The sequence below is a fragment of the Neophocaena asiaeorientalis genome, unplaced genomic scaffold, assembly GCF_003031525.2.
Source record: "Neophocaena asiaeorientalis asiaeorientalis breed wild unplaced genomic scaffold, Neophocaena_asiaeorientalis_V1.1 scaffold409, whole genome shotgun sequence".
Taxonomy (NCBI): Eukaryota; Metazoa; Chordata; class Mammalia; order Artiodactyla; family Phocoenidae; genus Neophocaena; species Neophocaena asiaeorientalis.
In genome coordinates this window covers 2,141,259-2,154,987 of record NW_020175208.1, presented here as the reverse complement: position 1 = coordinate 2,154,987, position 13,729 = coordinate 2,141,259, and the positions used below count along the sequence as shown (strand labels likewise).

General features: G+C 52.4%; 1 protein-coding gene across 3 annotated transcripts in view; it reads right to left on the bottom strand.

Annotated features, from left to right (window-relative positions):
• Positions 1-1,884: 1,884 nt before the first annotated feature.
• Positions 1,885-13,729, bottom strand: part of TRIM62 (tripartite motif containing 62) — a 33,056-nt gene continuing 21,211 nt past the window's right edge. For all 3 annotated transcript variants that reach the window (XM_024765296.1, XM_024765297.1, XM_024765298.1), the window contains exon 6: positions 1,885-5,447. In XM_024765296.1, the coding sequence (XP_024621064.1) occupies positions 4,897-5,447 (551 nt within the window). In that variant the 3' untranslated portion in view covers positions 1,885-4,896. The remainder of the gene's footprint in view (positions 5,448-13,729) is intronic.

The window sequence follows — 13,729 nt, the reverse complement described above, 5'->3', positions numbered from 1 at the left end:
CTCTAATAGAGATGGAGAAACAGAGGTCGAGGAAGGGAGAGGGACCCGCTCAGGGTCACATAGTGCCTTCATGAGTTCACCTCTGACCTGGGAAGTACATGAGGCGGAGCCTGCAGACGAGACTTGACTCACAATTGTGTAATTCTTTTTTTTTTTTTTATGGCAACGAATGTTAACTACATTTATTATGGTGATCATTTTGCAATATATACAAACTTTGAACCATTATGTTGTACACCTGAAAGTAATATAATGTCTTATGTCAATTATACATCAATGAAAAAATAGTTGGTTTCTCAACCTCATGACAACTAGGTTTAATAATCTTAACTATTGGCATGAATCGACTATACCTAACAGTTTTAAATGTCTGTACATAAGCAATCTTTTGTTTTTTTTGTGGCACGCGGGCCTCTCACTGTTGTGGCCTCTCCCGTCGCGGAGCACAGGCTCCGGACGCGCAGGCCCAGCAGCCATGGCTCATGGGCCCAGCCGCTCCGCGGCATGTGGGATCTTCCCGGACCGGGGCACGAACCCACATCCCCTGCATCGGTAGGCGGACTCTCAACCACTGTGCCACCAGGGAAGCCCCCATGAGCAATCTTTAAAGCTATATTAGTCTTAGGCTCTGCCTCCATTATTCATAATTAAAATGATGAGCAAGATCTTCAAAAAATAGGAGGCCCATTTAAAGCTCTGCCTTTTACTAAATCTTTGCTGAATATTGGAAGTCTAGCACCAACAGGCATACCATTCTTGACAGGCTTCTATTATGAAAAAAGGACAACGGAAGTAAGGCCAATCTTTCAAAAGTTCTTTACATTAAATAGTTGAAGTAATCTTAATAGAAATAATAAACACTAGCTCTGCTCCCATATGGGCTTGTTAAGGTAGCAGAGCCTGGTACAATTGCACAATTCAATGGTGTGCAGCCTGGGTTAAGCTCCCATCTTGAATCCCACGGGGTTCACAGTTCTGGTGGCTGCTGCCTGTCACTGAAGCGGTCCTCGAAGTTGAAAGGCATTTCCAGGGAGGTAAGTGAAGAACTGGGCTTCAGCTTTGGACAGGCCTGGGTCTGATTTCCAGCTCTGCTGAGTACTGGCTGAGGGTTCCCCAGCAAGTAGTGTTTCCCAGCTCAAACACTGAGATAATGATACCAACCTCATGGGCTTGTCTTGACGTTAGAGAAGGTGCAAAAAGTACCAGCGCTTTGCTTGCTGACCATAAACAGGGATGCAAATGGGGGTTTCTGTCATTCTATCAATTCTTTCCTGCCCTGGGGAAGATCTTTCCTGATCCCTCCTTCCTCTCCAAGGCTGTGCTGCTTTTACCTCCCCTCTTTGCTTACCTGTTCAATGTGGGGTTCCTGGTATTAGCCTGATAATCCCAGATTCTTTCATCCAGGATTTCTCTGGACACTTGAAGATACCTCTTAGAGGTACCCTGATTTCCCAGAGTTCCCAGTTGTGTGTTCAGATTAGGTCCCTACAGTTACTCCCAGACACTTGGAAACTGGGAGTGAAGACTGGGCAGCGACCAGCCTTTCTTGGACCTGGTGCTGAGACTGAGTGGGGGAAGGCGAAGGAAGGAGCATGGATGGGGTGCTTCTCCTCCAGAGGACAGATCCACTGAGCAGAAACAGAGGGGTGTGGCTTTGGGGGAGTCACAGGGATCTGAGAGCATGGAGCTGGGGGGTGGAGATACTCTAGTTCCAGTATCAACTCCTACTACTTCTCTGTAAACTGGGGTGTTCTCCATCAGCCAGTCAGAGACCTCTCCCTCTGCCCTTGCCAATGGCCCCTCCTCCTCCTTGTTCATGTCCCTCTTCTTAGAACTGCAAACAAATCATGACTGGGGTTGTTCCCTCTCTTCCCTTCCCCGCCTCCTTGTATAGGTGAAGGTCCACCTCAGAGAGCATCCAGTATAACCTCCCTCATTCTGCAGGTGAGGAGACTGTGGAAAGGACCCTCACGGTACAAAATGAGTCAGCACAGAACAAAGACTAGGCCCGGGAGTCCTGTTTCCAAGGCTGCTGCAGTGCACAACTGCAGGGGGTCCCAGTGGCCTTTCTACTTACAGTGTGAACAGCCTTTGTGTCCACATGCAGGGCCCTGTCTCCTGGCCAGGCTGCTTCCCCATGAGTCAGAGGTGGGATGGACCTCCTTCAACCCAGCAGACCTGGGGACCTTCCTGGCCTAGGTGGTCCCACACCCCTCACAAGGCACAAGGAAGAAGATAGACTGCTTAGGGGCAGAACCAGCCCAGAGGTTCAGAAAACCCACACAGTTCCAGGCACTGATTCTGGGTGGCAGCTGGTGTGAGAGGCAGGTCCTCCCTAAATGCACTGCACTTTGCAGCTTCTCCTCCAGAGGACAGAGCCGCTGAGCAAAAATTATGTGAGATTGGTGTGATTATCCCCATTTTCCATGTGAGAAAACTGAGGTCCAGAGAGGTTAAGTCATTTCTCTAAAGGCATCCAGTGACGGAGCCTGGATTTAAGCCTAGGTCTGTGGGGTTCCAGTGACTAGGCTCTTGCCACTGTCTCATAATCTCCCCTCTGTCTGCTCCCAAGGCTACCATCATGCCCTCCTCCAGGCAAAGACTGACAGTCTTCCCCGGCTGGTAAGTTCTGACGTGAGTGCCTTGGGCTCACTCAGTTCTAAGCTCACTTACCAGGTGTGGGACATGGGACTGTAGGCAAGTCATGTCCTCTCTATGAACCTCATTTTTCCCCCTCTGTAAAATGGGCATAATACTATCTACCTGGTAGGGTTGCTTTGTGGTTTAGCCATGCTGATGTATGTATGCTGCCTGGGCCAGGATAGATGGGCCTCTGTGTGTGTCAAAATGAATGGAACTGACAGCTCACAGCCTGTAACTTTAATTTAATATAAATTCATCATAACTCACAAAATGGGCAACATTTAAAATAAAAATACTGCTGGGGGTGGCCCAGATTCTGGTAGCTGAATGGTTGGGGTGAGTGAGACTGAGGATTCCTCCCACCCAAGGGAGGCCCCAGTGGGCAGCAGTTGTGAGGTGGGAGCCCCCCCAAGTTCAGCTAGTCTGGCTCCTTTGAGATGGCGGTGGTCAGAGACACCAAGTTCAGAATCTAGGCCCCAGGACTAGAAAGAAAAGCTAAGGCCTGGGAGACATTTCAGCTTGGTCCTGCAGGCCCGCTCCTGGGGCTCCTGTCCTGGACAAGGACAAAGCCACGGAGCAGGACAACTAGAGGCTCTGCTGCTTCAAAGCCAAGGCCTAGAGGTGGATTCCAATGGCAAAAACTGAAGGTGGGCTTGTTCAACATCCATTCTAACTTTCTTCTATTGTGCCTTTTTGTACGGATGAGGCTGGAAAGAAGAAAAGTACATTTCCCAGACTCCCTTGCAGCCCAGGTTCTGGATCTGACTTAAGTTTCCCCACACAGAATCCCTCGTAGACATTTGTTTTTTGTTTTTTTGCAGTACGCGGGCCTCTCACTGTTGTGGCCTCTCCCGTTGCGGAGCACAGGCTCCAGACGCGCAGGCTCAGCGGCCATGGCTCACAGGCCCAGCCGCTCTGTGGCATGTGGGGATCTTCCCGGACCGGGGCACGAACCCGCATCCCCTGCATCGGCAGGCGGACTCCCAACCACTGCACCACCAGGGAAGCCCCCCCTCGTAGACATTTGGATCTGGAAATTGAATTGAACGGGGGGAGGCAGCCCTCAGGACATCCACTGACTGGCGCGGACAGTAGCAGAGTCAGCGCAGTTCTGCAGCCAGCAGCTTCTTGATGCAGGGGCTTCCTGCAGATGGGAGCAGTGTTCCTGGTCTCAACAGACATGATGAATTTGGCGGCTGGGAGCTGTTCCTGGAAATTCAGCAGAGTCTGCTCCTCCAGCCCTTCCAATGATTTTACAAAGCCACTAGGGACCTGGTAATAAATCCTTGTCTAGAGCTAAAACAGCTCTTGTTTTCTGCAACAGGATCCCAACTGAGACAGATGCCAAGATTGATGAGGGGGGCCCAGCTGACACCCACCCCAGTGCTCAGGGCCTGACTAAAATACTGCTCCCCACAGCCTCGCTACACCCTAGCCTGATCACAGAGGCCTGGCTGGACCCTTGTTTGGAGCTGCCGGGGACCTCCACCATCCAGTGGTGATTGTCCTACGTCCGGGTGTGACATTATCTGGCCTTAAGACCTGTGGGCAGGAAGGTGGTGGCACAGTGACTGTAACATGTGGGCTTAACTACTGACAGTCTTCCCTGGCTGGTAAGTTCTGACGTGAGTGCCTTGGGCTCACACAGCCTGTGCCTGTGGCTTCCACAGGCCACAGCATCATTTCTACCCACAGATAAGTGGGAAAATCGTGAAGCTCTTGGTACAGGGATGGAAGGAGAAGGTGGTTCTCAGGCAACCCCGGGACTAGCTACCGCCTGTGTCCACTGTGGGCTGGGATTGAGGATAAAACGGCCCTTCACTAGCTTGATCAGGGGCAAGTCTTAGGCCTGGAAGCATAAGAGGGTTCTGTGTCTCTTTCAGGCAGCCAACTGCTGGCAACCACTGACACATCCTGAGCTTAGGGCATGTGGGCAGGAGGGAGACATAGGGACGCAGTCCTCTGCCCCTGAGAGGAGGGGCATGAGGGCTGGGCAGGGGCTGCCCTGAGGAGAAGCCGTGTCACACGGCTTGGACCAAAGCTGCATCCCCAGTAAGGTCAGAGCTACAGAACATCAATGCTGGAAGAGCTTCGGAATCGTGGAGCACAACCTCCATTTTACAGGGAAATGAGGGTAAACAACAGGCCTGAGATATCAGGTTGGCCCGGCTGGGCTGGAGTCCCGGCCTCCGCTCTCCGGGGCAGGGCTCTCGCTGGCGGCCATGCTCAGGTCTGCGGTCTCCCTCCGCAGCACTAGATGCGGACCGTGTTGATCCGCAGCGGCTGCACGTTCTTGCCATTGGCGTGGCTCTGCCCGGGGCTGAAGTAGGAGCAGAGCTTGCCGGGGAACTTCTCGCGGAAGGTGTACAGCCAGGACATGTCATCGGCGTTATAGAAGATGAGCAGGCCTTGGTCGTAGTCCAGGAAGACTCCCACCTTGTCGAGCTTGTCGCGGACATTGAGCCGCGTCCAGGGCTCGGTGCAGGCGCTGTACTGGTTGCCGTCGTGCATGACGATGCAGTAGAAGCCGCGGCTAGGCTGGATCTGGATGCTGCCCTTACGGCTCGCGGCTTCGTGCGCCAGCCCGATCACCCACTGGGTCTTCTCCGCCACCACCACCTCCCAGTAGTGGACGCCGCCACTGAAGGCCTCAGAGCCCAGCACCGACACCTCCACGTCGAAGCGCTTCGGTGAGTCCTGCAGCGGCTGTGGGTGCAGGTTGCCGTAGGCCACGATGGTGCAGTCGTCGGACAGGATGAGGCGCTGGTGGGCGGTGCCCGGGTCCAGGGTCAGGGCGGCTGGCACTGCCGGGGATGGAGGAGGAAGAGAAGATGAGTGGAGAGAAGGCGGTGGACCCACTCTATGGTTCCTCCCTGAGGACAGGTTCTGGTTGGCCCCCAGGAGGCTGTGTGATGCTGAATACAAGCCTGCCCTCCCTGGGCCTCAGCTTCCTCCTCTGTAAAACGGAAGGGTGACAGCTAAGGTCCTTTCAGATTTTAACCTGGCTGCAGGGGACAGGAGCTATGGCTGCTTGTTCACTGATGGTGTCCTGGGGCAAGGCACACAGTGGGCACTCCACAAAATTTGTTGAATAAATCTGAATGCGGTCCAGAATTGGGTCATTTCAGAGCTGGGAGGGAGCTTAAAGATTATTCGGGGGTTGGATAATCACCCTAAGGGGTGCTTTGGAAATTTGTTGGGGTGTTTGGGTTGTCTCAGTAGGTGGGATCCAGGGATGCTAAATGCCCTGTATGAAATGCACAGGGCGGTCCCATGCCCCCACCGATGAGGTTCAGACGCTCCACCAGATATTCACGTGGATGAAAAATCTTCACAATGACCTGAAGCTACAGCTTAACTCCATTTTACATATAAACATGAAATAATGTTTGTACAGTTTTAATATATACTTAATGTTTCGCAATGCAATTACCATATAAACTGGGGGAAGACGGAATTTGTTTTGTCTGGAATGTCACTGAGAATTGTTCACTTTTTTGGAAAATACTTCTCGAAGAAGAACACCGTTGACCAATAAAACCTACCTATTTAAGACTGCATTTGAGGCAGAATGATATTTTAGCTATGGTGTGAGCACCTGACTCGTTCATTATGTTTTCTAGGGTGGTTGTGTGTGAGCATCTACATATTGACATATGCAATATTTTATTATAAATAATTTCCTTCTATTTTTCCTTTATATCATAGAGTATATATACACATATACATATATATATGTGTATATATATACTTGAAATTGTGAAAAGGTCATACTATCTTTGAGACATTACAAATTATTTGTTATGAAAAGTAGATGATGAGTCTGAAAAAGTTGAAAACCACTGATTCTAGGCCAGCTCTCCCATTTGACAGATGGGGAAACTGAGACCCAGAGAGGAGATGTGACTAGTCTCAGGTCACCAGGCAAACACTGGCAGAGCCAGGTCTAATCAAGACCATGCGTAATCCAGCCCCAGCCCTCTCTTCCTGCCTACCTCTCACTCAAAACCCGCCACCCCACTCAGGCCCAAAGCCTTCGCCCAGACTGTTCCCTCCACCGCCTCATCTCTGCTTGTTGTAATCACACCCCATGAGGCTCAGTTCCAGGGCCCATCCTCAGGGAAGCCTTCCTGGTTGCCCAGCAGGTATGCTCACTCCTTACTCTGAAATTCCTTAACTTTGTTTGTGCCCCTCTCCTGATACGTGGGGTAGTCTTCTGTGCCAATATCTTACCCCCATGTACACCAGGAGGGCAAGGACTGTGTACTCTCCTACCAGGCCCTCCCTGGTGGGCCCAGTGCCCAGCACACAGCCTGGCGCGCGGAATGTTTCCAGAAAGGCTCACCGAATTAAACTGACCCCGCTTGTGTTGGTCTCTGGGCAGGCAGCACAGGCTGGGGCACCCGGTTCTGGGCCGGCCACACTGGCTTAGCAGGTCTGGCTCTCAAAGTCTCATGAACTCTTGTCAAGGACTCTGTTTACTCTTGCCTCCCTGAGGGAGCTGATGCTCAGCCAGAAGGAGGAACCTAGAATTGGCTCTCATTAGCCTGGATGAGCATTTCCAGGGCAGAGTAAGGCAGAGGGGAGAAAAGGAGAAGGAATCCTGTCACTAGTTCCTTGGAGCAAAGACAGGACTCCTCCAGCTGGCTCTCTGGTGCTTTCCTTATCTGGCGGAGCGGAGGCATGACTGTACGTGGCAGGGGCATCATCACCTCCTGCTGGAGCCACCTCTGCTGGCTGCATATACACAGGGAAGTAAAATGCCTCAGCGATGGCAATCATCTCCACAGGGGGTGACAGCCCGTCCCTGAACTGTGCTCCTGTTCACAGTCCACTGACAAAACTGGCCATTGACTTGCAGCAAGCTCCTTCCATGAGCTCTGTCAGGAATAAATTTAGTCTTGAGTTCTACACTCTTCTTTCCTGTTCTTAGAAGTCAGAGGGCTGTATGGAAACAATTAGCCCTGTGACTAGAGGGGTCAATGGAAACACAATTTTCTATCCAGGGACATAGAAGAGGGGAGCCGTGAGAAGGAGTTCATACACTGAGTCAGTGTATGAACGTTTCGCCCTGTCATCTGGTCACAGCGCAGCCTGTCGGGCCAGAAGGCTCCTGCCATGTGGAATGTGGGTGTTCCCACAGTGGGATCCAGAGGTAGGAGGTGGAAGGGATGTAGGAAGTATGTGTGAGGGGGAGCTCGGGAGAGAAGAATCATCTAATCAGACACACATGGGGCCACTCCTACTGGCTGTGGAATGTGGGTCATACTCAGGTGTCTATGGCAGAGGGGCAAGAGGGACAGAGCGGGCACATTGCCAAGGTGTGGGCAGCTGTGGTTGAGTGCCTCACGGGAAACTGGGTCTTATGTCTCAGGTGCCCAGGATGATTTGAGGAGACCAGCGACAGGCAGAAACCGAGGTTAGAAGGACCAGTGGGGAGACTAGCACGCAGGCAGGGGGGCTCAGCCCCATACTCTTAAGCCTAACTAGGGCAACGTGGGCCCTTCCAGTGCCACTGATGAGTGGGGAGGACACCCTAGGAGGCAGGCAAGTGGGCTTTCAGTAGTTCTGAGTTTGGGCCTGTAGGACGGAGGAAATCCTCACTGCACTGAAGGCTAACTCCTTGGCGTGGACCCACAGGCTTGAAGCCCAAAGGACTTACCGGAAATAGGACCTGCCACTCATTGGGTGTGCTTAGGGGCGGTGTGTGCCGTTCATTGGTCAGTTCTGGCAATAGAGGCAGGGCTGGAGGGGCGGGACCTGATCCACAGGGGGCAGGGCCCAACAGCCCATAGGGTGAGGCTAGGGGCAGGGCCTGGCATTCTTCTGAGGCAAAGGGTGTGGCTTGATGCTTAGGAGGCTTTTACACCTCAAAGGGTGGGCTGAGGTCCCCCTCCTCATAAACAGAGTTCCTGTCTTCGGGCCTCTCTCAAGTCCTCCCAGGGGCTAGGGCTGACAGGAGTAACAGCCTTTAGGCCAGAGAGGTACCCAGCTGGGGACATGGCAATACCTTTTCCCCCTCTGAGAAGTCAGTCCCTGTGCGGGGACTGGCAATCCCTCCACCCACCCTTTATTCTCAGGAGAGGTGACAGACTCGTCAGACAGACGCAAAACAAATCCCGTCCCCTGGGGTTCACAATTTTACAGGTCAGAGCTCTTTTCTAGGTCCTGGGACACTTTTATAAAAACAGAAAGCAGGCACTGAGGCAGTCCATCTGGTCTCCAGGTGTGTTCTCCATCCATTTAAGCCTCTCTGAGACCTCCAGGTCAAAAGGCAAGGAGCGTGGACTGCGGGGGGGCCCAGGAACTGTCTCCTGGCCACCATCAGCCACATACTGCGGTGGCCCAAGCGGCAGAGAAACCCCAAAGTCCAGCACCATCACTTGGCAGCGAGTGGCTTGTGCCTCTTTGTTCTCAAGGACAATCAGCTCTTTCCTCTGGCCAGGCCTTTAAGAAGTCTGGCCCCTCAGTCCTCCTGCCTTCTCAGGCCCTCATGGGACCAGTACAGCAGCTCCAGGAGCACAAATTACTATACCCATTTTCCAGAAGAGGAAACTGAGGCTCCAGGGAGACTTCTCTGAGTTAAGTGGCTTGCTCAAGTTGCCACTTTGGGTGGAAGCAGAGCTGGAACTTGAGCTAATATCTTTCACACCATGTCCTTTCCTTTATGTGGCCCTAGAAAGCCTGTTCAGCAAGACTGAGGAACCATCTGACGATTCACGATAATCATAAGAAACGGGTCTCAAGCATTTACTAAGTTCCAGGATTATTATCACAGATAAATCATCTTATTTAATTCTCCTACCTACCCTGGGAGACAAATCACACCTTCCGCATCCCTGTTTTACAGGTGAGGAAACAGGCTCAGAGAAGGCAGACGTCTGCCCTGCGTCGCACAGCTAGGCAGTGAACGTGCTGGAACCCAAAATGATTGGATTCAGATAAGCAGGAGGAGGAGAGAGCAGCCCAGGAGAGGGAGGTGGCCGAAGCAAAGGAAGTAGTGTCTGGTGTCCTCTGGACAATGGCCACCTGGCCTGGGTGGGGAGGAAGTTTGTGCCTGGGAGCTGGGACAATCAGGCCAGGCAGTTGGAGGAGAGTTTCCAATGTCAGCTGAGAGGTGGGGCAGGGGTGTGGGTGGTGGTGGAGAGTGGAGGTTCCAGATCACGGGAGTGACAGGTGTTCTATGGAGTTCTCAGGTGACCCAATAGGAAGGCTGAACTGGAAGAGGGGCAGGCAGGAAGCTGCTAGAATCCAGGGCTAGGTCCCTGGGGGCACCTGCCCCTTCCAACTGGACAAAAAGAACCTTGGTTTTGGTAGAGGAACCAGAGTGACTTCACAGGTCCTACAGACAAAGGAAGGGGCCCAGCTAACCAGGTCACTGTTCTCCGAACCCCCAGGGGCCGCTGTCCTTGGCAGGATGTTCAGGGCACACCCTACTGCTCCCTCAGCCCCTCTCCTACAGGCAGCTTTCCCTGGGGCAGCGGTTCTTAACTGGGGCTGATTTGCCCCATAGGGGACATTGGGCAATGTCTGGAGACGAATTTGGTTGTCACAGCTGGAGGGGGTGTGTGCGGCATCTAGTTGGGTAGAGACCAGGGATGCTGTTAAACGTCCTACCATGCACGGGACAGCCCCCAAGACAAGGAATTATCCAGCCCCAAATGTCAATAGCGCTGAGGCTGAGAAACCCTGCCCTGGGGCAATCAGCAAATTCCCACATCCACTTGTTCACTTGTGAGGCAGTCAAGGAGGGAACACTAGCACCCTTATAATACAGAGGAGGAAACTGAGGTTCAGAGGGAGGAAGTGACTTGTCCGAGGATGTGCAGCAAGTTCCTTCATTCAACAAATAATTATTGAGCACATACTTAATGCCAGGCCCTATTCTATTGGGTTGGCCAAAAAGTTCATTCGGAGTTTTCCATATGTAAAGGACAAACCTGAACGAACTTTTTGGCCAACCCAATAGTAACAGAACTGAGAGCAGGACTCGTTCATTTCTTTATTCATTCATCCACAAACATTTACTGTGCTGGCTGCTGGGGATGCATAGTGATGAATCAGACTCAGCCCCTGACCCCTCAGAGCTCACGGTCTAGTAAGAGAGACAGTCATGCAGACATTAACAAAACAGTGAGACCAGGAAAGCCCAGGGCTACCTGGAGAAATCCAGGAAGGCTTCCCAGAGGAGGTGTTTATAAACTAAGATGTGAAGGAGAGTAGCAGTTAGTCATCAAAGATTAAGGTTTGTGTCGAGTGTTCTTGGCAAAGGGAATAGCATGTGCAAAAGTGTGGAGGAGAGGGAATATGGCTCATGTAAAACCTGAAGATGGTTCAGTGTGGCTGACTGTGATACAGAGGGGAGAATGAGAGAATGGCTGGGCCCAGATCTCATAGGGCCTTGACTGTCAGGCTGAGGTGCCTGGGTTGCCTCTCTGAGCTGTGGCAGCTGTGATAAATAGAGCTCCTGAGACCATCTGCCTGAGGGGCTTCCCTGGGTCAGGGGAGGGGACAGGACCCTTGGAGGGGCTTCTTGCCTCCTTCAGTTATGCTGCTTCACCCATGTGTGGCCCTCACCCTGCTGGGTCCCAGTGTGCAGGTCTCTCCAAGGCTGGGAGCACACAGAGACCCACAACCCCAGGAGGAGAGCCAAGAGCCCCACCCAGTCGGCTGGAAAGTGGGCCCTTCGCCCAACTACTGCCCCCTTTGTCAATGAGGGCACAGAGCCAGATTTAAGGGTTCTAGGAGATGTCCCTTCACTTTTGTGCAATTGGTCATGATGCATCCATCCAATGAGGTCTTCAGTCACCGGGAGGGGAGCCCCATCCCTGTTCAGCATTCACACCCTCAGTGATTGTCCTCAGTCCTTCTCCATCTGTACCTGAAGGCCAATCGTGAACATCCTGGGATCATTCACGCCCCTGCCCTCCCCACCGCCTTTGCCTACACAGTTCCCAATGCCGGGGATTGTCCGAGGCACCTCCAGGCCCCCCCCTTTCCTGAGTGGGAAAGCCCTCAGTTTTCAGTGCTCAGTTCAAACATCATCTACTCAGTGTTCCCCTGGCTCCTCCCTCGCCCCATCCAGAGCCTCCTGTTGTCCCTCTGGGCTCCCATGACCCCATGTAAGTCCCTCATCATGGTCCTGGTCCCACCGGACTATCAGGGTCTGTTGTCCCATCTGTCTCCCCTGATTCTGAAAGTGCCTCGAAGGACTTTCAGTGTTTGTAGATCAAAAGAATGAATCCAGATAGGTGGAAAGAGCACTGATTGCTGTGCGACCTTGGGAAATCAGTGAGCCTCTCTGAGCCTCAGTCTCCCCAGCAGTCTTCCTGGGTTGGTAGTATGAGGCCAGAGAATGCCTGGTTAGTTTAGTAGGTAAGGGCACAGGCTCTGGCATCTGACGTGTCTGGGTTTAAATCCTGGCTATACCATTTACAGGTTGTGACCACGACAAGTTCCTAACAGCCCTGTGCCTCAGTTTCCTCATCGAAAAAATGATAATAACAGTGTCTACCTCTTAGGGAGAAGTCTCCTCTATATCCTTGTCTCACCTCTAAGGGACATTGCGCCTGACTCAGGAACACAGAAGGTTCCCTGCTGCCAATAGGTTCCACTCTGATGCCCTTGCGGGTTGTGTGATTTAGGGAAGGTGTTGACCTCCCAGTCCCAGGGTCTACTAACTCTACTAGAAACCCATTTCAGACTTTCTCCTCTCTCGGCAGATTTCCCATGACCTCCTCTAGCCCATCCTCATCTCAGCGGATGACCTTGCTTCCTGCCTTACTGGGAGAGGTGAAGAGAATTCCCGGGAGCCCCCACCACTGCCCGCTCTGCTTCGGGGCCCATTCATTCTACCTTCTCCTGGCTCCCAGCAAAGGCAGAGGCAGGTCCCACTCGTGGCGGTCACCCCGGCACCTCTCCCTCCTTCACCCTCAATTCTGCCTTCTGCTACTGGATCTTTTCCATGCCCCCCACCCCTCCCATATATGCTGCCATTTCTTCTACCTTAAACAAATAGCCACGGCCATATTCTCTCTCCTTCCCTTAAATAAAACTCATTGAAAGCACTGTCTCCACTTCCTCTCTCATTTTCTCTTGGACGGTCTCCAGTCAGGCTTTTGCCTCTATTGCTCCACCAAAGCAGCTCTTGTCAAGGTCACCAAGACCCGGAGAACAGTCAGTTCTGATCCTCCCACACTTGGGGTCACAGCTTTGCCACCACTATCCACTCTCTCCTCCTCGAAACACTTTCTCCACTTGGCTTCCAGGACGGACGCAGGTCTTCCTCCTATTCTCTGGGTCCCCCTCCTGTCCTTGACTTCTAGGAGCGGCCTAGGGCTCCATGTGTTAGAGTGGCACTCTCTCTTTTCTCTCTACCCCCACTTCCCAGGTGACCTCATCCTGGCTCATTCAATACGGTCCACATGTAGACAACGCCAGCCCTGACCCTCCTCCCGTACTGCAGACGCGTCATTCCCACTACCTTCTCCATGTCTGCACTGAGACATCTAACTGGCATCGCGAACCTCACATGATTACAACTTCATCTTCCCAGTCACCTCAGCCAAAATCGTTGTAGTCTTCCTTGTCATTTTTTTTCTCACACCCGAGATCCAATCCATTAGCAAATCCTGTTGGCTTTCTGTTCAAAATAGACCCTAAATCCAATCACTTCTCACCACCTCCACCGCCACCACCCTGCTCCAGGCCACCATCATCTCTCACTTGCATTGTTGCAGTGGCCTCCTAACCTCTACCCTTTACCCCCTGCAGTCTATTCTCAACCCAGCACCCAGAGGGATACTTTAAAAATTTAAGCCGGCTTATGTCGCTTCACTGCCCCAAACCTTCCAATGGCTCGCATCTCACTCAGCATAAAATTTAAAGTTTTCATATGGGCCCCCAGGCTCTCATGGTCTGGCTACTGCTACTGACCTGACCTCCTCACCTCCACCCTCCCTCTCACTCATTCCACTCCAGCCACGCGAGTCTCCTTACTGTCCCTTGAACATGCCAGGCTTGCTCCTGCCTCAGGGCCTTTGCACTTCCTATTCCCACTGCCAGGAACACTCTTTCCTCAGATACC